Source organism: Cuculus canorus, chromosome 5, assembly GCF_017976375.1.
Source record: "Cuculus canorus isolate bCucCan1 chromosome 5, bCucCan1.pri, whole genome shotgun sequence".
Classification (NCBI taxonomy): domain Eukaryota; kingdom Metazoa; phylum Chordata; class Aves; order Cuculiformes; family Cuculidae; genus Cuculus; species Cuculus canorus.
The window spans coordinates 51269729-51294405 of record NC_071405.1 but is presented as its reverse complement, the minus strand read 5'-3'; the positions used below and the strand labels follow the sequence as shown (position 1 = coordinate 51294405).

Below are 24677 nucleotides of genomic sequence, written 5' to 3'. Positions count from 1 at the left end.
TTGAAGTATTTCTGGTTCAATGGTGACAACTTGTCCATCCGGTTGATGAGAGATGGTGGGAGACATAGCTAGGGAACAATTTGAGAAAGAGGCAGACTTAACAGAAAGGATGAACTCTGCCTTGACGAAAGGGAACGTGACCATTGGCTCAGTTGCAGCTGTAGTGGGCCATAAGAAAACAAGCTCACTGGTAGAAATTTGTGAGGTCGCATAGCACATAGCAAAGTGAGGCTACTGACCATGCAAGGTCAGAAATAATAGCAGAACTGCAGCTGCCTAATACTTGATAGCCAGGATGGAGAATCCAAGGAAAGGGTTAAATTTATGCTTGACATGCATATATGCAGGACCATATGTCTGTGCCTTCTGCTATCAGGCAGACCAAGTCAGAGCTACTGGGCAGGGATAAAAGGAGAGAGGCAGATGAAAGCTCCCTAGAAATCCCTCTCTGGTAGGTCTGCACCTCTGTAAATTCTGCCGTAATAGTAAACCTTCAGTGAGATGCCAGCGCTGACAGTAAATGACTGTAGAGTTTAGGGAACTAACTGTACAGAGCAAGAGGGGACATATGGGAAGTGATACAGAGCCAAATCCTTATTACTTGACTACTCATGCCATGGGTGGTATATAACTAGCTGCCACCAGCTCAGACGGAGCACATCAAAGAAGCAATGCATCTGTTAGCAATTTTTACTATCTATGAATAAACTAGCTAAGTTTGACCTGTGGGGACACCTGTGAGGTCAGCCAGCAATTGCTTGACCACTTTTCAGAATAGCCACCTATTTTGAAATAGTCACGCCTAAGTAATGCACAGAAGCTGGTACATCAAGGTAATTTTGATCACTACTGGGTTCCAAGAGATGTGGAATAATAATAGCATGGGGATACTATTATATGTAAAGAGGGAGTTTAATTGTCCAGGCTTTTTATGGCTGGTTTTAAGGTAAGAAAATTAAATGTGGACAGCATAGGTGCTGTCTAAGCACACCACATCAGGCACATAAGGCATTTAGAAACCTTATTGCACAAAAACAGGGGAAAAATATTTTCTGAATAGACGTTGCTTGGAATTATCTCAGCCAACCACAACTTCCACAAAGGGGAGCCAGCCCTGTGAAGCCTGTTCTTCTCTTCTGAAACAGAGCAGGCTTTATGGGCTGGGAAAGAGCAGCAGTATACTTAACATCTTGCTTTAACACAGCTTTCAACTGAGGCTTTGCAAACCAGCATTTTTTTCACTCTATTTTCTTACAGGTTAACTCCGAGTGATGCTGATTTGGTTCCAGTTCAAACTCTAGAACATTTCCTAACAGTAACTCTTGTTTTGACTCTGAATTAATCTTACAGCTTTTGACTATCTCAACATTTTGAGCACTTAAAAAGCAAGGGAAACTAAGCTAGAGGAAACTACTGCAAAACCAGCTAAAAAGGTGGATGCAAAATGAATCAAAAAAGACATCCTGCAAGTGCAGTTTTCAAATGGTTCACTGTCAAACTGGGAAAAAGTAGCAGATGGAGTAGCAGAGAGATCCATTATGGCTCTGGCAAGATTCAACATTTTTAAGCTTGACTTGGATGATGGACTGTATCAAATCTGCAGATGGAAGAGACTACAAGCAGACTAGCTTTTGGTCAGCATTCAAATTCAGAATAATCTTGACCATGGGGAGTAGCAGTGTGAGAGAACAGTGGGCAGATCCGTACAGACAAATGCTGAGACCCACTGAGACCTGCAAGGTGGCTGAACTGATTAACAGAGGAAACACATCAGCCAAGCAGCTGTTCTACAGAAAAGAATTTGGTAGGTAAAATGGAGCACAAGGTAGGCACAATTCAGTGTCACTTTGCAAAGGGCGAATCTCAGCCCAGGCAGTATGAACAGGCTTTCTGGCTGGCTGGCTCTGTACTGGTCTTCAGGTGGAACACTGTGTCAAGCTTTGGGCCCCATACTTCCAAAACAATGCAGGACAATCGAAGAAAGACTGAAAGAGAGCTCTGGGAACAAGCAGCGATTCAGTAACTTAGACTGAAGAAATCATGGTGATTTAGCAGAGCAAACTGAAGGGACTTGCTTAAAAACAATAGTTTTCCAATATGTAAAATGCAGCTGCATAAAGGGAGGCTAAGTTGATCTTGCTTACAGTAGGCAGAGGAAGTTGCAATAGGCTTAAGCTTGTTGGAAAGAAGATTGAGATGAGATAGAAAGAAAGCTTTATCTGGGAAAGATAACAAAGCACTGGAATTGGGTTGCCTGAGGAGGCTGAGGACAGCTCATCACTGGAGGCCTTCGAGCACTGGCTGGGTAAATATCCAGCAGCAATGACATGGGGCTTAAGAAAGGTACTCTGCTCCACTCCCATCCTGCAAGGCATGATGATTCTGCATATCTGTAGTGGCAAGGAGAGCTGTATTTGAAAATGGAAAATGGGAACTTGGAGGCCTATGAGAGGAACTGGCCAAAGACAGAAAAGCAAATTAAGAATTCCTGAAATGCTTCAAAGCTTGGAAGCCTGAAAGAGTTGGTGTGTCAGCTGGGATGCCATGGAACAAAGGAAGCAGCAAGGAGAGATAAGACATTGATGGGAAGCTAAATTAGGTATTTCATCAGCTGACAGCAGAGGGGATGTCTGGAAAGCACCTCTCCTGAACTTGCTCATTCCAGGTAGTAACGATGAAGAATTGCTAGAGTCAGGGGTGCTCTGATGAGCTGCTGCATTAAGGAGCAATGAGTCATTGGGCCCAGCTGGGTCACACCCAAAAATGTGGAAAGAACTTGCGAATTAAGCCACAGAGCAGCCAACAGAAAAGACAGTCAGTCAGTAAAATCGGGTCTGACATGGGGACAGCAAAGAGTAGCAAAAAGAGATCTTGAAATGAGAAATTGTTGGGAATTACAGAGCAAGGGCTCTGGAACAAACCACAAACAAAAACCAACACCTTAGGACACTGAGGGTGCTGAGAAAGTGGGGCAAGCACCACACCATCTGTTTATATTTCATGACTCTTACCAGTCAGAAGTGATAACTAGATAGAGATAACTAACTTTGACAAATTTGTCACAAGCAGCTACTATGACAATCCTGCAAAGACATCATGGGGCTGAAGATTATATTTTTATCATGGATCATAAATTTTCCCCCTCCTGAAAAATGAGATGAAGAATAAGCAATTGACTCTATTTACGGCCACACACGGACTGGCATGCCCCAAAGCTCCACAGCAAAACCAATATTGCTTAACGATGATCCTCCACTAAGAGAAATGAGAGGCAAACAGGGATTACCAAGACCGAAAACCAGCCCTGAAGCATTTTGGTTCATCAAACGGGCAAATGAAGAGAATTCCAGCTGGATTTTACAAAGCCTTATGTGCAGGCATAGCAAGAGTGAAAGCCATTTCTTGCAGATAAACACAAGGTAATGCCCACTGGAAGGAATATTGGAACAGCCCATCTGCCTTTCTGAGTTAAATATTAAGCATTACCAAATCAGCAAAAGAAAACTCTACTCATTACAATGGAAGCTCATTGAAGATTTTTGCTGAATGGCTGATAGGTAATGAGAAGCACACAAAGCACTGTTTTGCCCAAAGAAAAGACAGTGAAAATGCAGGAATTATTCTAATGCTGTTACATAAACAACCGACAGTACTGATGTTTGCACGACACTGGTGATCAACAAGGAAGGAGAGGGCAGGTGTGACTGGCAACAGAGCTGGGCAGCGGTGAAGAAGGTAGAGATGGGCATTGACAAAACTGTCTGGGGAAGCATGGACAATCAAGGAGATGAAATGAAGCTCATACCATTAGGCAGGTCCCGGTCTGTGTGGAAGCCATTTTGTAAGGTCTGGAGACTTTCCCAGCTACCAGAGACTGCAGCTTCTGTAACTGCTGGAGCAGAGTCCTAGCATAGCAAACAACCCAAATCAAAACTTGATAAGGAGGTAACAGCCAGTAAGTGATGCAAGAACACCACTACACCTTTCATATTTTACTTTGATTTTCCCTTCCAGTGAAAACAAATATCTCCTTCTTTCTGAATCTTGCCCAATTTCTCTGACCAAATAGGCCTCGGAAGCATGACACCAAAAAGGGTGAGTTTGAGATATAAAGTATACAGGAACTGTGGAAAGTATGGCCCCAAGGTACCATTATGCTGTGGTAACCCCCTGCAGCACCTTCCCTTAATCTCTTTACTAGTAGATCCACCACAACCTTCACTGCAACTGCCCACCATTATGAATGTCCCACTTATTTAGAGTCCTGGGTGTCTCAAAGCACAGTCATCTCCCAAATCATAGAATCAATCATAGAATCATATAAAAGCTAGGGTGAGAAGGCACCTTAGAGATCATCTAGTTCCAACACCCTGTGATGGGCAGGGACACATCCTGCTAGATCAGGAGAGGTGGGCTACCACTTAAACCAAACTCTGGGACAGAGGCTAATCCTTGCAGTCTGGTCAGACATTGAGCACAAGCCCACCTGCTCTCACTACAATCAGAGACACACGCTCTGCAGCTTGACCTGTGCCCCGACGGTGGAGAGAGAAACAAAAACCAGTTTTGATTCTCTCCAGTTTCTCTGGTCTTGGCAGACTCTGCAGAGGAATGTGGGCAAAGCCAAATATTGAGTTCAGCAATTAATTAATTCTCTGGCTGCCTCAGCTGGAACATGTACTAAGGTCTCTCTGCCCCATTTGACTGAACATGGGCATCGGCACACGTGAGCACAGAACAATGGTAGGTGTGTTAATAAGACACCAAACTCTTCACTGGTCTGGTGAAGAAATCTGTGATGAGGGAGACTTCAGAGCACACTGTTCCCAGGTGCTGGAAATTACTGAAATGCAGATTACTGAGTATTTCCTCTGGGAGCACAGACTGTTTTACACAAATATGTTTGATCTTTTATAAAATGGCAGGTCCTGGAGCCAGGAGATTGCAGGACAATCCCAGATTTATCTCTTTCCAAATCCTCTTCTGCTACTTGAACATGTGGAGAGAAGCACAGAGTGTCCCATTGGCAGCACTCAAAAACCAAACCCAATTAGTAAGAACACAATGTGTATTTTGAAAAAAGCCCTCCTGGCTTCTAGGCCAATCTCCTGATTTTTCAGGGTGGGGCTCATGCTTTTTCAGCAGCAGGGGCTGCCTGCGTCCCCAGTGATGCTGGGCGGCAGGCTGTGTCCGGTGGATGAGAACAGCTGGGCAGCTGTGCCTTCAGCAGATGGGAGGCTCTCCCCACTCCCACACCTCAGCCACACCATGCTTGACAGTCCCTGATCCTGGCACCAGGGGCTGCCCTGGAAGCTGCGGCCAAAACACTCGTGTCATGGGTGGGATGAAGGAGTGTGGCAGAGCCTCAAGAATTACTCCATGATCTGTAGTGGCAGCAGAGGGGTGGGTAGGGGTACTAAGTCTCTGGCTGAGGTTCTCTTTTTCAGTTTGAGCTGGGGGTGGTAGAAACAGGGCTATAGAAATGAGCTTCCCCTTTGCCAGCTCTGCAGCTGACCCTGCCCTTGCTCACACCTATTGCATCCAGTAAGAGGAAGAAGGGCCGAGCTCCAGCTCCTGCTGCCCAGCCCCACTGCAGGGGTAGGAGTCTTCATTATTTGCTTCCAAGGAAGCAAATTTCCCTGGTGATCAGTTGGCCAGATCTGAGTTGTAGGAGCAGAAGTGCTCACCAGATTATCGGGCGAGAGAGCCAGGGGCCTGCTTTGAGGCTGTTGGAGCAGTCCGCTTCTTTCAGATGGGCAGCAGAAGATGGGAAGGAGACCTTTCAGGCTTGCTTTCCAAGGGAAAGAGGCAGATCAAGGGCTGGGGTATGACATGCATAGGGAGTTGCCCTGGGTTTGGTGGGAGCTGGGATCTCTGCTTATATTAGATGAATGGGCTTTCCCGTATTTGCTGTCTATTCTGCTCTTTCCCAAGAGAAACCTGAAACACCCACATTATGTCCAGGGCACTGTAGTCCTCCAAGCCCAAGAGCAGGGAGTTTGAGAGGCTACTGCAAGGGGCTTCCCTCAGTGCAGCTGCCCTGGAGACAGCCAGAGGCTTGGAGGTCGATGGGGAGGGCAGCATGAGCCCTAAGGGCTCCAGGGATAAGGAGGAAAAGATGTGAGAAACTTGCCTTCCCTCCCCTCACTGCAGTGCAGCCTGGCCGTCCCAACACAAACATTCCACACTCGCTAACCAAACTCAGCTGCCTCGCTGCTGCCACGAGCTGAAAACCAGAGCCCATCCTGCCGGGAGCTGGGGGAACCTGCATTTCTTTCCTTGTTCCCCTGCCCCAGCAGTCTCCTGGATTCCCTTCCTGTCCACCCCACCCTACGCACAGAAGGTCGAGGCTAGTCCCTCTCACCTGTTTGCATTTTCTAAGGTCTCCACTTTTTTCCAGAGTTCATTGTTTTCTGTTGTGTATGTCTCAACCCTGCAGGAATAAAACCCACAGCCAGTTAGTTACAAAGACCAGACATAATGCAAATATAGTTCTTGCCTCTCTTGGGGTGTGGAGGCTCAGTGGCACCATCCATCACCTGCAGATATGGTCCTAGAGCCAGATGTCCCTTGCCTGTCTGGCTGCATCCAGCCCCAAAGGATCAGGGATGAGATTGTAGGTGGACAGTTATGTCATATTTCCCAGTTTAGGCTTTCCCAAGGGCTTGGAGAGCCGGTAGCACCTGGTTACAGGCAGGTCAAGTCAGGGAAACCCCAAAGTTATGCAGGCATTTCCATCACTTCTAACCCCTCCTAATAAGCATGGAAAAGAAACAAGGGGACAAATTCAAATCTCTCCCACCCAGAGTGAGAACTTGCCCTGGTTGCAGGCGTTGCGTATGAAAACCAAGCAGTTCCGCTCAAAAGCTGGGCCAGCTCCGACTGCAGGCACTTGGCGGCAGCAGAGAACCTGCAGGCTCCCTCCCACCGCTTCGGAAAGGGAAAGTGGTTAGGCGGCACTTGGGACGGGAGAAGGGGAACGTCTCCAGACTCGGAGGAAGGCAGGCCAGGGACACAGCCCGATCCTGCCGGAGGTTTCCAGCAAAGCCTTTGAGCCAGACGTTCCGTGTAAAAACTGGGCGTATAAGCAAAGGTGTCAAACTGAACGGTGAAGGGCTCAAGTACAGGTTTTGACAAACCATCTGTTACAGAAAAGACAAGTTGACCAAAGACTTGTTGCATTAAAAAAATTTCACTGAAAGCTGCTTTTGGTTCACATTTAAACCTGGCATTGCTTGAAAGCCATCTGTCACAGCAATGCACTAACGTAACAAACCACTGAGTATGTACAGGCACCGCAGCCACGTCTGGCAAAGAGGCCCCAGAACAGAAAGCCCTGGACCTGACACTCAAGCGACACCAGACAGATCTCCAGCCCCAGACTGAAGGATCTGGGTGACAATGCAGGACATTAGCTGGAGGTGATATGTTTTGATGCCGGGACACACATATGCACGCCGGGGTGCTGCTTATGAAAGGGCATGAGAACTTGAAGGTGCCTCGAGTCATCTGTTTTCATTAAGCATTTCTACACACTTAGAGAACATAAACAAATAGCATCAGGGAGAAGAGTTAATTAAGGTTGGGTCTGGGGGGTTGTTTTTTTCCATTTTGCTGATCTCAGGTGAGAAGATGGTACTTAACAGAAATGCAGATTTGCACCTAGACCCTAGCACTCTTCTTTGCCTAGGAATGCCCATTAAGGACTGCTAGTACAGAGGGGATCACAGGATCAGGTCCTCAGGAGTTATTTCTATCTACCCTATTAGTATCATGTGATGTCACCTTAGGTCGTTAAATGCAGGCCCTTGGGTTTGCAAGGAGAAAAACAAAGCTCATGCAGTGAACAGTGGCAGGAGTGTGGGGTATAACTGTAGCACAAGATCTTTCTTGCTATCAAATGTTTTTTTGTCCACCCTCAAGGGAAGAGAGGGTGAAAAGCTGTGGCCAGTGCCCTAAGAGGGCCTGCTGTTTATGGGACAGAGAAAATAGGGGCAACTTCTAGTGAGGAAATATGATTCTTGCCCCAAATCCTACCTCGTTCACAGCCAAAATGTCCTGTGTTCTGTAGGGGACCAGCCAAACAGTTGGAAACATAAGGTTTCTAGAGCAACCTTTATCCAGCAAGAGGATTTCTAGGAGGGAGGGGAGTAGGGGCAGGATCCCAAACCAAATTTATGTGCAGCCAGCTTCGCAAGCAATTGTACTCCTTGAGGCACTAGAAAGATGAGCTGTGATGGACAGGGCTCCTTTTTCAAAGGTAAGACTGAGAAGAAGAAGAAGAAACTTACTTTTTCTCTAGACACTCCACATATTCTTTCTTCTTCCGACGACTCTCCTGAGCAGAGATCTGGGGGGGGGGGGGGGGAGAGCCATGGGAGAAGTGTCAGCATCATAAGTCTCTAGACCTTTCTTTGTGGCTCCTTCATCTTGTCAGTTCCCTACACACATAGTACTCTAACGGTAAATGGGGAAGTTGCATTCCAGTCTAGAATTCCTACTGGTCTCCAGGCTAAAACTGGGAGGGATGGATGCTCTAAGTATGCAACCTTCTTTGGCCTGTAGGCCACAACCATTTGCTGCAGTATGCCTGACCCCTCACTGCTGAGAGCATCTTTAGGGTTGCTTTGAACTCCTCTGACTCACATGGGTACGTCCTGTGGCCATCTGGGCAGATTCTGCCCCAGACCGCTTCCAAGTCACTGGGTGACTAATTCAGGGTCTCATCATTTCTTCCATGGGATGCTTTCTAATCACAATGTAAAGTCTCACAGCTTTTTCCTGGCTAATGAACTCTATGCATCACTCATCCTGCACCATGCAGTGGCTCTTTTTTCCCTGCTCCCACAGCAAGGCCTGACATTGTCTGATCTGTGCTGCCTTAGCCTGTGGACCACATTCCAGGCCACACACTCCCAGGAGCTGGGCTGGAGGCCACACTTTACAGACACCTCTGCGTGCATGTCTTGCATGCAGAGATGCCCCATGGCACCATTTCTGTGGGCTCAGAGGCTCATGCCAGTCAACCAAAGGTAGGTTCCCACCCTTTCTGAGCTGCGCTGCAGCTGAGGAGGCAAGAGTAACTATAGCATTGGTCAGGTGAGGATGCTCTGGAATGATGGGAACTGCATGGTTGCATATTTTCAAAGTCACCTTGTTCTTGATCTTCCTCCTGACCCTCTTCAGTGCTTTCTCCTCTGCTTTGGTGAGGGGCAGCTTGGTAGGAATGGGGTAGCCCTCGGCAATCAAAGTGCGTTTCTCCTCTTCAGTCAAGAGCAGCGGGCCAGAGGTCCCTTGTAATTTCTGAAACACACAGAGAGCAGCTATCAGCATCAGCAAGGATTCCTATCTGAGTCCTCCTTAAAGCCTTGCAGAACAGCTAGGTGCTCAGTACAAATAGGTGCAGGAGAGTGCTCTTTCCTGCTCTCAAACTGATCCTGGGAGCACAGATGCCTTCCTCTTTTACTTGGGAGGGCACCTGCTCCTTCATGGTGAGGCTGGCTACACACTAGCACTGCAGGACCCCACCAAAACACTTTTGGGTGATAGTTAAAACATAGCCTAGATATGGGAATTCTCAGTTATTCCTTGCTCTTCCTTTAACCCTCTCAGAAAGTCCTCCAGTGCATAAGCCACTTCCCAAAGTATGGGATGAAAGACAGCACTTGCTAAAACAAGGTAGCTGCTGGTAGGGATTGTGCAGGACTTACTGCACCTCTCCTTGTTCCTGTGAGCACCGTCCTGCCCCACATCTCTGTGCTAGGACATTGTATTTCCTTGCCAGAATATTTCAACTTGGAGACTTTAACAAGGGCAGGATTCCTTACATGAGCCTCAGAGAGCCTCCAACCCTTTCTGAGCAGCAAGGAGCTCTGTGTCCCAGTGACACCTGGCTGCCCCCTTACATGTGGTGCTGTGAGGAGAGGCGAGGAGGAGATGGCAGCAGAAGAGCGAGCAGCAGGTCGGACTGGGCTGGAGGGAGGCAGAGACCGAGGGCTCTGAGATCCATCACTGTCACTGCCATGGCTGCTGGGTGGAGTTGGAGGCATCTGCACCAGATCATCTACTGAAAAATGAGGAGATCAAGTTAATGGCTCCCGTGTCAGTGTGCTGGTACAGGCAGAGGGCCCCAGGCAGCAACAGGAAAAGGCACTGCCATAAGACAGGACTGAAAGAAGAGAGGGTGGTGAGTCTCACAAGAGAGAGTGAGCCCAAGAACAACGCTGGACTGAGCACTGCCCAAAACGGAGATGAGGTTTATGTTAAATATGCTAAACTAGGAACTCCAGGAGTCAGAGAGCTGGCAAGGGCTTTGCCAAGACACCAAAGGTATTTACGAAGCAGTAAGGTACTCCAGTGTCAACCAAAATAGAGTACAAAGCCCATGACATTTTGCTCAATAGCCCGTTCACAAGTACAGGAATCTCTACAAGAGAAGAGTGGTTCCAAATTCACCACAGGGCTCACACATTTGCCAGCACACTTGATCCAGAGGGGCTCTGGTCACTTTGTTGGTTGCCAAGCACTTGAAAATTGTCCCCAGTTTGTACTGGAGAGGCCTGGTGGCTTTAATGGAGGTGAGAATATGCCTAAGGAATGTGTCTCTGGGGCAGTGGGAGTTCCTATAGTGCTTTCATTTGTACATCGGCAGATTTTCAGATGCTTGGGTTTCTTTCAAATTAAACTGAATCCTGAATTTGCTGACTTTCAGATGGTTGTTTTTGGATAACACTACTGTCCCTCTGAGGATTTTAAAGGCACTCTTGCATATTTCCAACTCTGAAATAGCCTGTTTTGCCTGGGAGTCCCTGTCTGAACAATGCTGTGTGTGGCTGCTGGTCCAGACGCTGATTTGAGTTGGAACAGCGCAGCACACGCTCCTCTATTGGTCTGTGCCCCAGTGCTACCTTGAATGCATGTCTCTCAAGTGTTGTCTTTCCCCCCTGTGCAGTACTGATCTCTATCTGAGTAATATAGAGGGATGTAAGCCAAGCAGAAAACTCTATCTTCTTACCTGCAGGAACGTTTAGAAACTGGTTCACTTCTTTGGGTTCAGCTTTGATCACAGGTGCTGGAGTCATTTCTATGGGGGTCTGTCAAAAAGAAGCAGAAAGAGCTCTTGGATGCTGTAACCTCCCCTGGCCAGAGGGCTCCAACCAGTTCATAGCCACTGTTCCCCTGCTCTCTGTATTGCCTCATCTCCCAGCTCTGCTCCAAAGCAGCCTCTTACCACCACAGATAACAGAAACCAAGAGTCCAAACGTAACCCCCCTGAACGCTGTGTCAATGGGCACACAGAGTGCAAACACATTTGCAGAGGAAGAGGCATGTTCTGCTCACATGATTTTCACCAGGGTCACTGGGCAGCTGTTTCAAATTGGAAGAGTCTGAAAGTTGAATAGAGTACATTTATTCCCATCTGGGCTATGCTGCCCCTCAGCTCCTTGGCTCACCAGCCCCCAGCCCATCACAGGCTGGGGGTTTTTACACTAAACAGACAAATTGCAAACATCTCCAGACTGTAAACACAGCTGAGAGAGCACCATGGTTTGGCTGCTCAGCACATACAGCAGAGCTTGGGAGGCACAGCAAATTCAAGCTCTATAAATAATGGAGGGAGTTTGTGCACAGTTCTTGCTGGAAGCACCCATCTGTTTTGGTCGTTTAAATGGGAAGATGCTCAGTATGAGTGAAAAAAGTAAGTAAACCCCTCTGCTGTTATCTACTGAGCTGCTACAAGACAGCCACGGTCTGCCCAAGACTGGTCAGACCGTCCTGTCCAATACGGCTTGATTCAAAGTCAGTTGAACTGAGGCCTCAACATGGGTGTAACACCCGCATACCAGTGGCATAAGCGAGACTCCTTCAGACAAACAGACTTCTTAAGAACTTAGATATGACTAAAACACATGACCCCTTGCTTATTAGAAATAATAATTCCTGCTGCTTCAGAGGAAAAAGCAAGCAGGACCTGGAGTGAGACCTCCATTTCCAGTAAGAAGCTGAGAAAAGTGAGAGGCTATATGATAAGCCCAAGGCCACGAAAAGGCAGTGGCAGATCAGGGGTGTATAGCCCAGAATAGTGGGGTCACTGGCATCACCTTAATTGACACTGTTCTCTGAAAAATGAAAATAAACCAAGAGTGACTATAGAAATACTGGCAGATTGGAGGGGGCAGGTCTGCAGTACGTGCAAGCTTAAAAGCCTTTGGAATTTGTGTGGAGGAAACACACTTGTATTTAATGAAGATTGTGAAGCCTCCTGTTTTGTAGAAAACTCTCCTTCCATTGTTTTCTCTGGAAGGATAATGTGTCTTGTAGCTTCACTGTAGAAATCAAGAAGGCAGTTCTAGCTAGCATCAGGTGTACTGCTGCTCTGACTGCCATTTCAAGAGGGAATGACAAATAATGCAATATTTGGCCTTTGTATCACCTTCCTCTGTCTGTCCAGCAGCTAAATCACCTAGCAGGACCCTGAAGTCACATGGCTGGGTGTGCATCAGCAGGGGCACCGCTGTGTAAGAGCCCAAGTTCCCAATGTATCTTAGATGGGCTCACCTCCTCGGGGACTGGCAGTCTCTGTAGAGGGTTGAGGTTCAGCGCTGGTATGGCGCTGGCAGCTAGCTGGGACTCAGGCAGGTCTAGAGCCAGGTTCTGTTCCTGTTTCACCATGATGGAGCAGAGCTTGTGCCCCAGCGACCACACTCCATTCTCCAGCTCTAAAACATGCACAACGTGAGAGTTAAACTCCAGCAAGAACAGGACAAAAAACATCCCGAAAACATGCAGACAACTTCCCCCCATCTGGGGAGGCTGCCTTTCCAAGTCTTGCATTGTCACCACACAGGCATGTGCAGGCCCACAAAACAGAGTACAAAAGAGAACAAACCCCCAGCATGTGGGGAGGAGACAGGACAGAGCTAGAGGGATTGTGTCTCTGCTCTGCTCTCACTGTGCAGCCCAAGTGCTAGAGGACAGCTGTGCGGTTTCTTCCCCCAGTGATGTCTCCATCTCGGTCTCATCCTTTGGAGCTTATTTATGTTTAGAGATCAGTGCAAGGATCAGTTGCTCCTTAGGCAGCATGGCCAGCATCAAAGAGCTGTTAGGTGTGTTACCAAGAATATGCTAGAGAGCTGGAGAGAGTGCAAGTACAGTGACAGTGAAAGGCTGACACACGGCTGTACATGCTGCTTGCCCTCGCGTGGATGTTCTGCCTAGTACCAGAGCTTCATTGCATGACAGGAGAGGAGGAAGGTCCATTTCTGTGGAAGAAAGTCCAGTGTGGCACCTACTTGTGACGCTGCTCCCAAGGCTGCTCCCCTCATTCTCAGCTCTGAGCTCCCTACTCCACTCTGTACTGCTCAGGGGGACTGCTGCTTACAGCTGTGTCCTGTTGCCATTGCTGGCAGCTGTGAGGGAAATAAAGTATCTGAAGAGAACTGAATGGAGCTGTGCGGGGACTCTCTCCTTGTCCCCTGCCTGTCCCATGCATGTCTGTGGCATGAGCCTGGCTTGCCAGGCTGGATGTAGAGATCCCAGGAGCTGGGATTCAGGCAGTGATGGATAAGCTGCAGCTCAGATGGGGAAACAGCCTGCTATGTAGGAGAGCTGCCTGGGCTCTGCCCTGAAATTTTGGTCCCCTCATTGTTCTCCAAATACTTCAGCCTGCCAAAAAGCTATTCCTAGCTGGCCTGAAAAATGCATCCTTCTCCCTAATCTTTACCCTTTTTACCTGACAAAAAACTAGGTAAAACATCAGCATTTGTCTGTCAGAATAGACTATTGCTATGTGTGTCACCAGACAGTGCCCCAATCGGCTCAACACAATCTCACCGTTGGGTTCACTCCCCAACTCCTCTGCACTGCTCTCTGCATACAGCACTCGCAGACCCAGGAGTGTTGCTTAGCTGTCTGCTGCTCAAAGCAGGTCTGCGGTACAGGTCTCACTCTAGAAGGTGTACTGGGAAGAGGAAAGGGGGAGAAAGGTCCTTCCTAGCGCCAGAGAAACCTGCAGAAAGGATAGTATAAGCAAGCAGCTCTTCATGTTGGGAGCTGCCATCTGAACTAATCTTAAAGGTAGTTTAACATCATCTTTGCCCAACTCAGGCTCTGTTGTCTTCAGGAGAGGACAGGGCAGAATGCTGCCTCTGACTTTTGCATGGACACAGTGGTGTTAAAGCATAGGCAAGAACTCAGTTAATGCAGTGTTGTTCTTGCCAGTGGAATATATTGTCTTCCTGTCTTTGGTGTAGCTTTTCTTATTTTGCTGCCTAGATAGGTCTCTCTAAGAGAGGCTCATTCCTTTCAGCTCCCTGTGTGACTGGACATCTTCAAGTATAGACACAAGTTGCTGTGGCTTTTCCGCGTGCTTCCCACAATGCAGCAGGAGAAATATTGTCAGGCAATGTCTCAGGCAGGGGTGCATTGCACAGCCATGACAACAGAGTGGCTGCTGAGCACACACAAATTGAAATGCACTTTCTCTGTCCTGCTAAGGACATCAAAACCCACAGCTGGTAGTTAAGTCCCAGCTACCGCTAGTATGCAAACAAGCCCTTTCTTATGGAAGGAGGCAAGGTGCAATAACAGCCACAAGAACCTACAGCCAGAAAACTTGGACTGAATTCTTCTGACTGACCACAGCCTGTCGCAGAGATGAGGGACCTTGAGAGTTCTTCCTGTCTACCTTGCTGCTTTAGGCAAGTTCAACTAAACTTATATCAGTCCTGACATATTGTTGTTTGACTCGAACTTACTCCTCTGCAAAGTGATGAAGAATCTGCGGCTTTCCACACTAAACATTTCTACAGTTTCTACAGGAAGGCTTTGCCTACTGGCTACTCTGAAGTACCCTTACTGTGTTTTTAAGCCTCATCTTCCTCATCGTCCCTTTCTGCTACAAATGCTCTGCATTCCTCTTTTTTCTCAAAGGCCTGGGTAACTCTCTGTCTGGGAAGGCTGCTCCTGAAGCAAGTTACCAGGAAGGGAGAACAGACCACCAAGGGCTCTCACTGTTGAGACTTGACTCAGTGAGAGAACAGCCCCCAGTGCTCTCAGTCTAGACAGTCCAAGGAGCAGACATCCAACTAAGTGCACACTGACTTCCCATTTCATGTCTACATTCTGACTCTGCTCTCTTTCCCACCCTCAGAGATTTATCTGGGGACTGATTGGGTTACAGAATCAGAAACACATAAGCCATCGGAGGGTCAGTGAGGAGCAGGCATTTTGTATGGACACATCTATGTTCTGCTGCCTGAGAGGATATTTCAGAGATATGGCCAGTCTGTAACCAGGGCAGATTTCGCAGTATGTTGCTGGGTGAGACATGCTAGGAAGCTCATCCTGTGCTTTTGACACTCCATACATAACAGAAAGAAGTACAGCTAAGAGATATCCATAGCTGCCCCGGGCTGAGGAGGTGAGGGAAAGAGCAGTGAGGAAGTAGGACTTGTACAGGAGTGTGAGGATTAGCCTGACGCTGGTCCAGCACCCGCTGCTCTGCACAACCCTGGCTACCTCTGCTCCTGGCATCAAATCATGCTCTGCAGAACTGAGGGCTGATAACTGAGAACCAAAACAGCCAGTCCGTATGCATCAACCATCTGGAAAGCAGACTCTGCTGATAAGCAAGGTCACAATGCACCCAGCGGCTTGCCCTAGCTGACCCATGTTAGTGGGAACCATGTGGGAAGGGGCAGGATTTGGAAGTGTTTTGGATATCTGCAGAAAAGCTGGGAGAAAGCTGATAAATAGCAAGCCTCAGCCAGCTCGAAGCTACACAGAGCCTAGGCATTCCTGAGGAGCTTTGCAGACCAAGCAGAGCTTGCTTAATGTTAAAGACAAGCCATTCCTGGCTAATTAATTTGAAATTAATGTCTAAAAGGACTGAGACTGGATGGAGCTGTGCCAAAAGGACTGCACAGTGTTGCAAATACTGGACCTGACTCAGCTCTACACTAGAATATGACTCACATCCAATTACAAGCCAAGATTGGCCTGGAAAGATGGGCTAAATTATCCCACTCACTGCAGGATTGGATGTATAGATATCCAAATAGCTGCCACGCTCATGCTAAGCCTTACTCCCTGTACAGACCTGATTTGCACTCTCAGAGAGCAAGTGCCAGGTCCTTCTCAAGCTTTCCTGGGTTATGTGCTGTGCAGCCTATGCTGGACTCTGCCCAATGATCCGTGTCACGGTCCATTCAGAAGAGCCATGGTCTTGCCTTGGAAACACTGCACCTGAAGCAGGGGCATGTGAAGTGGTGACAAGTGTCTCAGAAAGTAGTTCCCGACATAGCTTCATGCAGGCAGACTTCATTTCACTACTTTCTACAAACTTTTTGCTTCTCTCTTTCCTAAACCTCATCATTCATTTGCAGGGGCAAAATAAAGATGTGTGTGTGCTCATGCTGGTTTGTTTTATGTTAGTCACTCGGTCACCTCTTTGCAATGAGCGTCTTCCAAGACTGTAGTGCGGTTAAAGCTAATGAAAAAGAAATGTAAATGGAAAGCTTTTTTGATACTAAGGTAGAGCTTGCTTGGGCTGCCACAAGCCTCTCTCCCAGCACCTCTCTGAGTGGCTCCTAATGAACTTCGCAGGGACCAAAGAGATAGCAGAGGCCAGCTCCTCTCCTCCTGCCTTGGCATTTGTACCAGAGAGCTGGGATCATTCTTGGCCATGAGAGGAAAGCCTCTGTCCCAGGTCTCACTCAAAGGAATGGCTTTCTTCTGTGTATACTGAGCCTGTGCCACTGCTTTTTCAGGCAGCCTGGTGTCCGTCAGCTGTTGGGACACCCACACAGTCCCACAAATTACAGGACTCTCTGCAAGGACGGATCTAAAAATATCCAGCCATCATAAATTATCCTGAAATGAATTGTTTTAAAAATAAGTTTTGAAATGACTGTTCCTCTCTGTCTCCTACTAAAAGATCTGCTGGTAAAGAGGCCACTTAGCATACCACATGTACCAGCACTGGTTGCAGCCAGAGACTCATGCTTCCGATACTCAAGCCAAAACCCTGATGCCCGATGCCAAAATAGACCTGGATCTAGGGCATCCACACCCAGGTTTGCAGGGTCCTAAAAAGACATTGCCTGTTGCTTGCCAGAAGCTGGCAGCACACGGAACCACAACCAATTATCATCCTTGTAAATAACAGTTAGCCCAGCAAAGGAGTAATGTGACTGTCAGGACACAAACTGAAGGAAAAAATGTGGGCTGTATTTGACAACAGCAGATCAGATCCTTCCCTGGATTAGCCATGTGCGAGCCAAAGGAACAGCCAGTTTGTCCTTATATATGGAAGCCAGCCAGAGCCTGTGCTAGCAGATGTGCCCAAAGCTGTGCAGCGTGCATGTCTCATGCTCACCGTTAGCATTATCTTCAGTCTTGACAGGCACGAGGGGGCTCTGGGGAGCAGAGTCTCCACTGAGGGAGTAGCTGTGCTCTGCCTGGATGCCTGGAGTGGGTGGATCCAGGTCCATGTCCAGCAGCGGGTTCTTCTCAGCCAGTACTGGGTCATCGAAGAAACTGCTGAAGAGGTCATTGGAGAAATCCTCCATGTTGTCAGAGAAGTGGTCCAGGTTCTCTGAGAAATGCTGAGGGAGAAAAAAGAGAGCATTAGTGTCTGCTCCAAGAAGGATGTGAGAGCCTTTCCCTGCTGAGAGCCAAACCTCATCAACAGCCCTCTTTGAATGGGAAAAATCAGTTCCTATTCCTTGCCTGCATCAGTTTGATAGAGCAGAAAAAGAAAGAAAGATATGACAGAAAGGGCCATGGTGCTGTACAACTTCTCTGCCTGTTTATCTACGTCACAAACAGTCATGACACTCCTATATATTCTCACATTTCCCCCTTCATCTGTGGGTACCTATCTTCAGCTTTCTAGCATCATCTTCACTGTGACAATGAGCAAAATAGAGCACAAGGCAAGAAATCCCTGTGATGACAAAATACAAGCGTGGTGGAACAGTGTGGCGGAAAATCACAGTCTTCAGCACATGTCCTTGGTGACAGACACTTTCTCATGTTTTCTGCCAGCAGCAAGAGGCACTCTGATGCCCTAGAGAACATCAACCCAGCTGCTGATTTCTATCAGAAAAAAAAAGATCAGTTGGATGAACATAACAGGAAGGCCCCCTGTTGTATTTAATTTCCTCTGGGATTTCACAGTCCCTCTGTGGACCATATGAGGGTTTCTTCCAGCCAGATAATGCCTGTGAAATTCGGCTCCTCGATGAAGCTTAAGCACTACATATGGGCTGTTAACAACAAACAATCATTCCACTAATCATTCCACTAACAGTCAGTAAACGTGGCCAGTGCTGCTGCAGAGCTGGGCTCCTGATGCTACGGGGAACCCATTTCCTTTGAGGCATATCCTCCTATTCAGAAGTCAAATCACTAACTTTTCCATTTGCAACAACAAAGCATTGGTTGGGCAGGGAGAAAAACGATGGTTGCCAAACACCAGCTGAAAAATTATCCCATTTGTTGGCAGATTGAGGCTTCTGGCTTAGAGAGAGGAAAGAAAAGACAGATACACTCAAGTGACTATATTACACAGATGGAACTGTGTAGCTTAAATGAACTGGAGCAAGCTCAGCAGAGTCAGACTGGCCCTCCCCTTGCCTAGGAAAGCATCTGGGTGGGCAGAAAGGCATTGAAAGCAGCATATTGAAATATCAAGAGCAACAGGGTATGGATGAGAGAGAGTGGGAGAAAGCACGCAGATCCTAGAGGAGAGACATGAATGCCAATGAATTCCAGTGTGAGAGCTAAGCTCAGGGAAGAGCCTGTCTCCTAGAGGAGCATGGGGTGGATGCAGTCCTTTCTCTCCCCAGCGCTAGGACTGAGGGAGGAGTTGGCCAGAGGACCCCGGATGCTGGAGCCTGCAAGTTCCTGTTCCTACAGGAAGGTTTATTTATTTTATCTGAGCACAATATCACTCTGTCAACATTATGCTGCCTGTCAGAGGTTTGGGGTGAGGCTGGAGAGTGAAGTAGGCTCCAACTGAACAAACACACGCTTTCCACCAAGTTGGGGAGGGAGAGGGTGAACTGTAGCAATCTCCAACATGCCAGTATCTTCACCCTCCAACATCAAACCTCAGCCACTCAATTTAAAAGCCCAGACACCCACAGAGCATGCTGGAAGTTGGGTAGAATCCCTGCTACCTACATTCTATCTGACACAAAGTTTCTGTCCCTTTACTCCTTTCCCACTTGCCTGAAATACAACCATCTGAGGATCCCCTGGGAGGGCAGACACTGCATGTGCAGGTAGGAGAGAGAAAGCACACTTAGGCTGAATCTCAGTGTTGAGGTCCTCCCTGGGATGTCTGGGCTGAAGTTTTCTCAACTAGTTCCCATACCAAAAGCTGAGTTGGCAGGGTAGCTTGGTAAAATCTACCCAGCCATTTCCAAGTGGCCTAGAAGCATTTCTGCACTTGAATTAAGCGACAGAAAACACCTCCCATCTGTGCAGAGCATAACCATTCTTCAGAGGGAGCTGACTCAGCAGATGGAACTGAGAACTGAGTCAGATATTTACCTAAAAAGCACTGGAAAACCAAGCTTTGTCCTATTCTACAGCATGGAGGGGTAAAGAGTTTGGAGTCTTGTGCATTAACCCCAGAGAGTGCCTGTTCACGTAACAGCTGTTCTTTGTCTTGCTTTCTCTAAACAACACAAGCAAACACAGGATATGAACATGATAGCCTTATAGTAAGGGTGAGAACATAACCGCAGAAAAGTGAAGGCATTCAGAGTTCTGGCTGCCAATGCACCACGATAGCACAGCAGAGCTGGGACCCAAATAATATATACTTTTGTAATGATAAAAACTAGAAGCACCACCTAACCCTGTAAGAGAAGCAGGGCTGGATGGAGTAGGCTGCAGGGAGAGCTGTCTGCAACTTTGTTATGTACAGAAGTAGAGGAGGGAGTGAAGACAGTCAAGAAGATGCAGTCATGCAGTAGTTCTCCACACTATCTTTTAGCTGTGTCCCACCCACACTTAGAACAAGGATCTCTTGGTCAGTCAACAGTCTCCCCACTGTAGGGCAAACCTACCCAGAGGGAAGAGGTGGGGATGTGCCTCTGGTTTTATTCTGAAACCAAAAAATCTCCCCAGCAGTGGCTAAGGGATGAGATCAGTAACGAGTGTAAGGGATTGAGTATCAGAGCCTTAACATAGTCACTACCACTGGCACGAGTAATTGCAGATTTCTGTTTCTTCTTTTAGGCATTGCATAGCAGGCATGCTGGAAGATCTCCCTGCTTTGAAGTGAGGATGAAGGCAATAGTGCTCTCCCAGAGATGCAGAAGTTCAGGTCTCCAAAAGCCCATTCTCTCCCACGAGATAGAGACCTACTGCACAGTATGGGAAAAACATGGGTGATAAGCAGAGAGTGAAACTCACACTCTCCCTGGGAATCCCAAAATGCTAGGACATCCCTCCCTCTCTGGGCTCCTGGGTCTTATCCTTCAGCACAGCTAAATACTAGCAAAGCCTTCTCATCAAAGCAGCTCCCTTTCAGCTCTTACCAATCAAACGTATACAAATCTAACAGCTCCAGACACAGATGACAGAGAGAAGGGAATTAGACTATGAGACTGGGAACAACTATGGTTATTATCAAGGAGGCACCAAAGATCAGGCACCCTCAATGACGAAGAGCACTCAGAGCAGTTACAGAGCTGGTGATTGCTATTTTACTCAAAGGCAACAGCAGAGGAAAGCAGAAGTAAGGGTTAAGCAAACAAAGATAATGAAGTGGCTTTGTAGCTGGCTATATCCACAACACACTACAGGAAAAGTGGGAAGCTAAATCACCATGTCCCAGAAAGACTGCTGTGTCTGTCGGGCTGGCTCTGTTCTCTCCTGATGCCAACGGGTACTGTTATCTTCAGGACACACTTCAGATTAGTAAAGACAGCCATACATGCGACCACATGGTAACAGGAAAAATGTCCTGTCCAGATCCACCTGTGATGGGCATAGTGAGGAGCAGCCCAGAGCTTAGTTTGGATAGCTGTCACCCAAACCACTGTTTTTTAGTTTATATCAAGTCTGCTAACCCAGAACATGCAAACTGTGTCCCACCCAGCCTTATTGCGGGAGCTGTACCCATCTGGCAAAGCTCAGAGAAGGCTCCAGCCATATTCTTCCTTAATGTGTGCGAGAGACCAGTTTCCATAGGGAGCTGCAGGTCCCAGGTTGCAATGTCTGAGGCCTGCGTGGGTCATGGCAGAGAAAGGCAGAGTCAGTTCTCTGAGCTTCTGAGCAATAAAGAGAAGCAGGTGTATCACCTGATGTGATAAATGGATGGTAGCTTTATTCCAGCTGGAAGGTCACATGCCAACAGAGGTGCTGGGCAAACACAAGCCCTCACTTACCACCTAGACTGGGGCCAGCACAATTGAAGGCTTACATGTACTTCCACTAAATGAAATAATTGTGCTGGACTTTGGAGAGATTTTTGCTGATGCCATGTCAATGAAGATCTCAGCAGACAAGAGGCATATGCCAGTGGTAGGTCCAAGAAACAGTCCGCAGGACTCAGATATGAATGGAGGTGGGGTGTACAGAGATGCATAAGCAGAGCAGGCTCATCCTCTCACAGCCTCTTCAAGGCATAGACTCTCTCCTTGAGAGAACCTTGCAGCCAGGCTGAGATCAGCCAGCTCCTGCTCCTCAGGGAACTGGCCAAGTGTTTCTGCTTTTGACAATGAAGGACTGTGCAACTCTGCTGAGATTCTCCTTTAAGATATCTCAAGTAGCTTTCATGCAGAAGGGCTTGGCTGGAGCAAGGAGGACCAGTCAACTAGGAAACATGATCCTTACCATCCAGGCCCAGAGGGTGCGGGTGTGAAGCGTATTGGGGAAAACAGCTTCCAGATGAGATACAAACCTCACAGCACAGTCTCATTTTGCATTATTTGCTCCTGCTATCTCCCCCTCCCTTTCACACTCTCCTTCCTTCTCCTTCTAAACCATGCTCCAAAGCCAAGAAATAGCACGAGATATGTTTCCAAAGCTGTATTACTAGTGAGCGGTCAAGGAGGGGGCAGCCAAGGGACAGAAACGCAATGGCGAGGATGTGCTGGATTTCCTGATCCAAGCCCGATTTCTGGCTGCCTGTCCCCCCACCGCAGTTCTGGGAGGACAGGGAGGCACCGTTTGAAGGGCACGAGCCACTACGCACAGGTACAGGGGAGGCAATGGTCACTGCATCTCCAGGCCCAACAGAGAGACTTGAGCTGCGGTGGTGCCACCAGAGAATCTGCTCGGGCTGAGGCCACCTCAGCCATGGGGAGAGAGTGTGAATCTGTCAGCTGCTGGCTCCTGCTCCCTCCCACTCCTGATGACCGACATCGGCACGGACTCTTCCAAACATATTTCCACCACATGTTTTCATCCTGACCTCATGAGTAGGGTTGTCTAAATAGCACACTGTATGTGCGTGCGTGCATTTCTCATTTGAACACCCTTTCCTGTTGTACAACAGCTATCTTGGGAGCTAAAGTAAGGCAACCAGACATCCAAATGCAAGCCCTATATTTGCCCCCACCCAGAGCTGGTGTTAGACCCCTGGGGGCCCCAAGCAAAGACTGGGGCAATAAGGCTCTTCCCTTGCCCAGTAGCACATGGTATGCCTTAAAGATGCCTCTTGTAGCCCAGTGGCACCACGCATGGGTGAGGAGGGAGTGGTTTCCTCTCCCTGGATCCACTTCTCTGTGGTCACTGTGGCTGCATATGCCTCTCCTTTTCCCTTTCACGCTTCCATCCTTTGACTGTGGCTTTCTGCTTCCCAACTTCAGCTAAGTTGTTTGGAGACAACCTCCCTTCAGGATCAGCCTGGTTCTCACAGCCTCCCTGCTCCTACCACAATGGTCTCGCTCCAAAGAGAAAGCAGCAGGGGGCTGATCCAGCTGGGCAGCAGCCCAGGCCCAGGAGACGAAGGGCCTTTGCAGGTTGGAGGTTCTGCTCATGCTGGCAGGCAGTGCTGATGGGGAGGAGATTCTTTTGAGTTTTCTCTTTTCTTTTTGAAAGTATTTTTCCTCTTTGCTTGCCAAGATAAATCTCCTGTCCCAGCTGTGACATCTGCATTTCCCTTCTCTGCTTTCACTAAGGAATGAAGCCCCCTGCACTCCAGCTTCACAGCCGAGGTTTCCTTTACATTCCAGGAAAGAAGAGTCCATACACTCCAGACAGTCCTTCTGCTCTCTTTAAAATGCAGTGAATTTTAGACCTTACAAAAGCGAAGGTCTTGACAGCATTAACGAGATCCAGGCAGGATGGACAGATGCTGCACACACTTCTCACAGGCTAGTGGGTGCATCTGCACCCCCAGGGGCACAAGTGATTATCCAACCACTTCTTGGCTCTCTCAAACCCCTGTGGTACCCATCCATGCTGACCCCTATCGCTCTTGGTTTCTCCCCTCACATACTGCAGCTCCCCGCTGCTCCACGGTCTGCCCAGGGCCCTACTCTGTAGGTTGCTGCTGAACTGCTGTTCCCTTGCTGTTCCTGCTTCTCTGCCTGGCACGGCTGGAGCACCAGAGGCCAAACCACCTGCAGACCTTCTTCTTTCCCTCCAACGGAAGCACAGCACCCTGACCAGCAGCACCCCTTAGCCTTTCTCACAGACTGCCGGCAATGCCCAAGTCATGGATGGTTATTTTCAGCATCGCAGCCCTGGACTGTATGTCAAACAGGACACTTCCCTGACACCCAAGGACTTGACTGAACTTGCTCTGAAGCTGAGTCTGTAGGACAATGCAGATGGGCAGAAAGAGGAGGGGTTTGGGACAGCAGCAAGTCAGGCAGTTGCCAGCTTCCCCAGCAGGAGCCGTGCCACCAACTCCCTCCCCACAGGACTGCAGCCCCTCAGACCAGAGGTGCCAGAGCATGCTGCCCCTTGGACCAGAGGTGCGAGGGGACACTGCCCCTCGGACCAGGAGTGCCAGAGGATGCAGCCCCTCAGACCAGAGGTGCAAGGGGATGCTGCCCTTCGGATCAGGGGTGCCAGGGGATGCTGCATCTCGGAGTAGAGGTGCCAGAGGACACTGCCCCTCGGACCAAGTGTGCCAGAGGATGCTGCCCCTCAGACAAGAGGTGCCAGGGGATGCTACATCTCAGAGCAGGGATGCCAGAGGATGCTGCCCCTCAGACCGGAGGTGCCAGGGGACACTGCCTCTTGGAACAGAGGTCCCACGGGATGCTGTATCTCGGAACAGAGGTGCCAGAGGACACTGCCCCTCGGACCAGAGATGCCAGGGGTCGCTGCTCCTCGGCGGCAGCAGCCTCGCCCCTCGAGATCCCAGCAAGTCTCAGGCGGTTCTCGCCGCGCCAACCTCCTTCCACCGCGCCAGAGGACCTGGATTTACAATTTCCAGCCCCAGGCGCCACGAGACCTAGGAGGGGACAGCGGAGGCTCAAGGCGCGATCGGGGGAAGGCGCTGGATGGAGCGGAGCCGGCCGCCCCGCCCTCGGGCCCCGCTTCAGCGGCCGCAGCGCCCATTGGGCGGCGGGGCGGGGCGGCAGCCAATGGGAGGCGCTGCCAGCGGCGCGGCGCGGGGCGGGCGGGGGGAGTGCAGGGTTAGGACGGAGCGGCCCGCGGATGGAGATGGAGGGTGGGACGCAGGAAGGGTTTTTCACCCC

The 24677-nt window shown here is 48.8% G+C and overlaps 1 protein-coding gene across 2 annotated transcripts in view; it reads right to left on the bottom strand.

Moving 5' to 3' along the window:
- The window catches only part of CREB3L1 (cAMP responsive element binding protein 3 like 1), a 46854-nt gene that overhangs the window by 3582 nt on the left and 18595 nt on the right, over positions 1–24677 (bottom strand). Inside the window, exons 2-9 of one of the 2 annotated variants that reach the window (XM_054067836.1) lie at positions 17378–17606; positions 12559–12719; positions 11015–11093; positions 9906–10066; positions 9154–9303; positions 8292–8350; positions 6365–6433; positions 3806–3905 (exon numbers count right to left, since the gene is read on the bottom strand). In XM_054067836.1, the coding sequence (XP_053923811.1) occupies positions 3806–3905; positions 6365–6433; positions 8292–8350; positions 9154–9303; positions 9906–10066; positions 11015–11093; positions 12559–12719; positions 17378–17606 (1008 nt within the window). The remainder of the gene's footprint in view (positions 1–3805; positions 3906–6364; positions 6434–8291; positions 8351–9153; positions 9304–9905; positions 10067–11014; positions 11094–12558; positions 12720–17377; positions 17607–24677) is intronic. The other variant, XM_054067837.1, reaches the window with a different exon arrangement.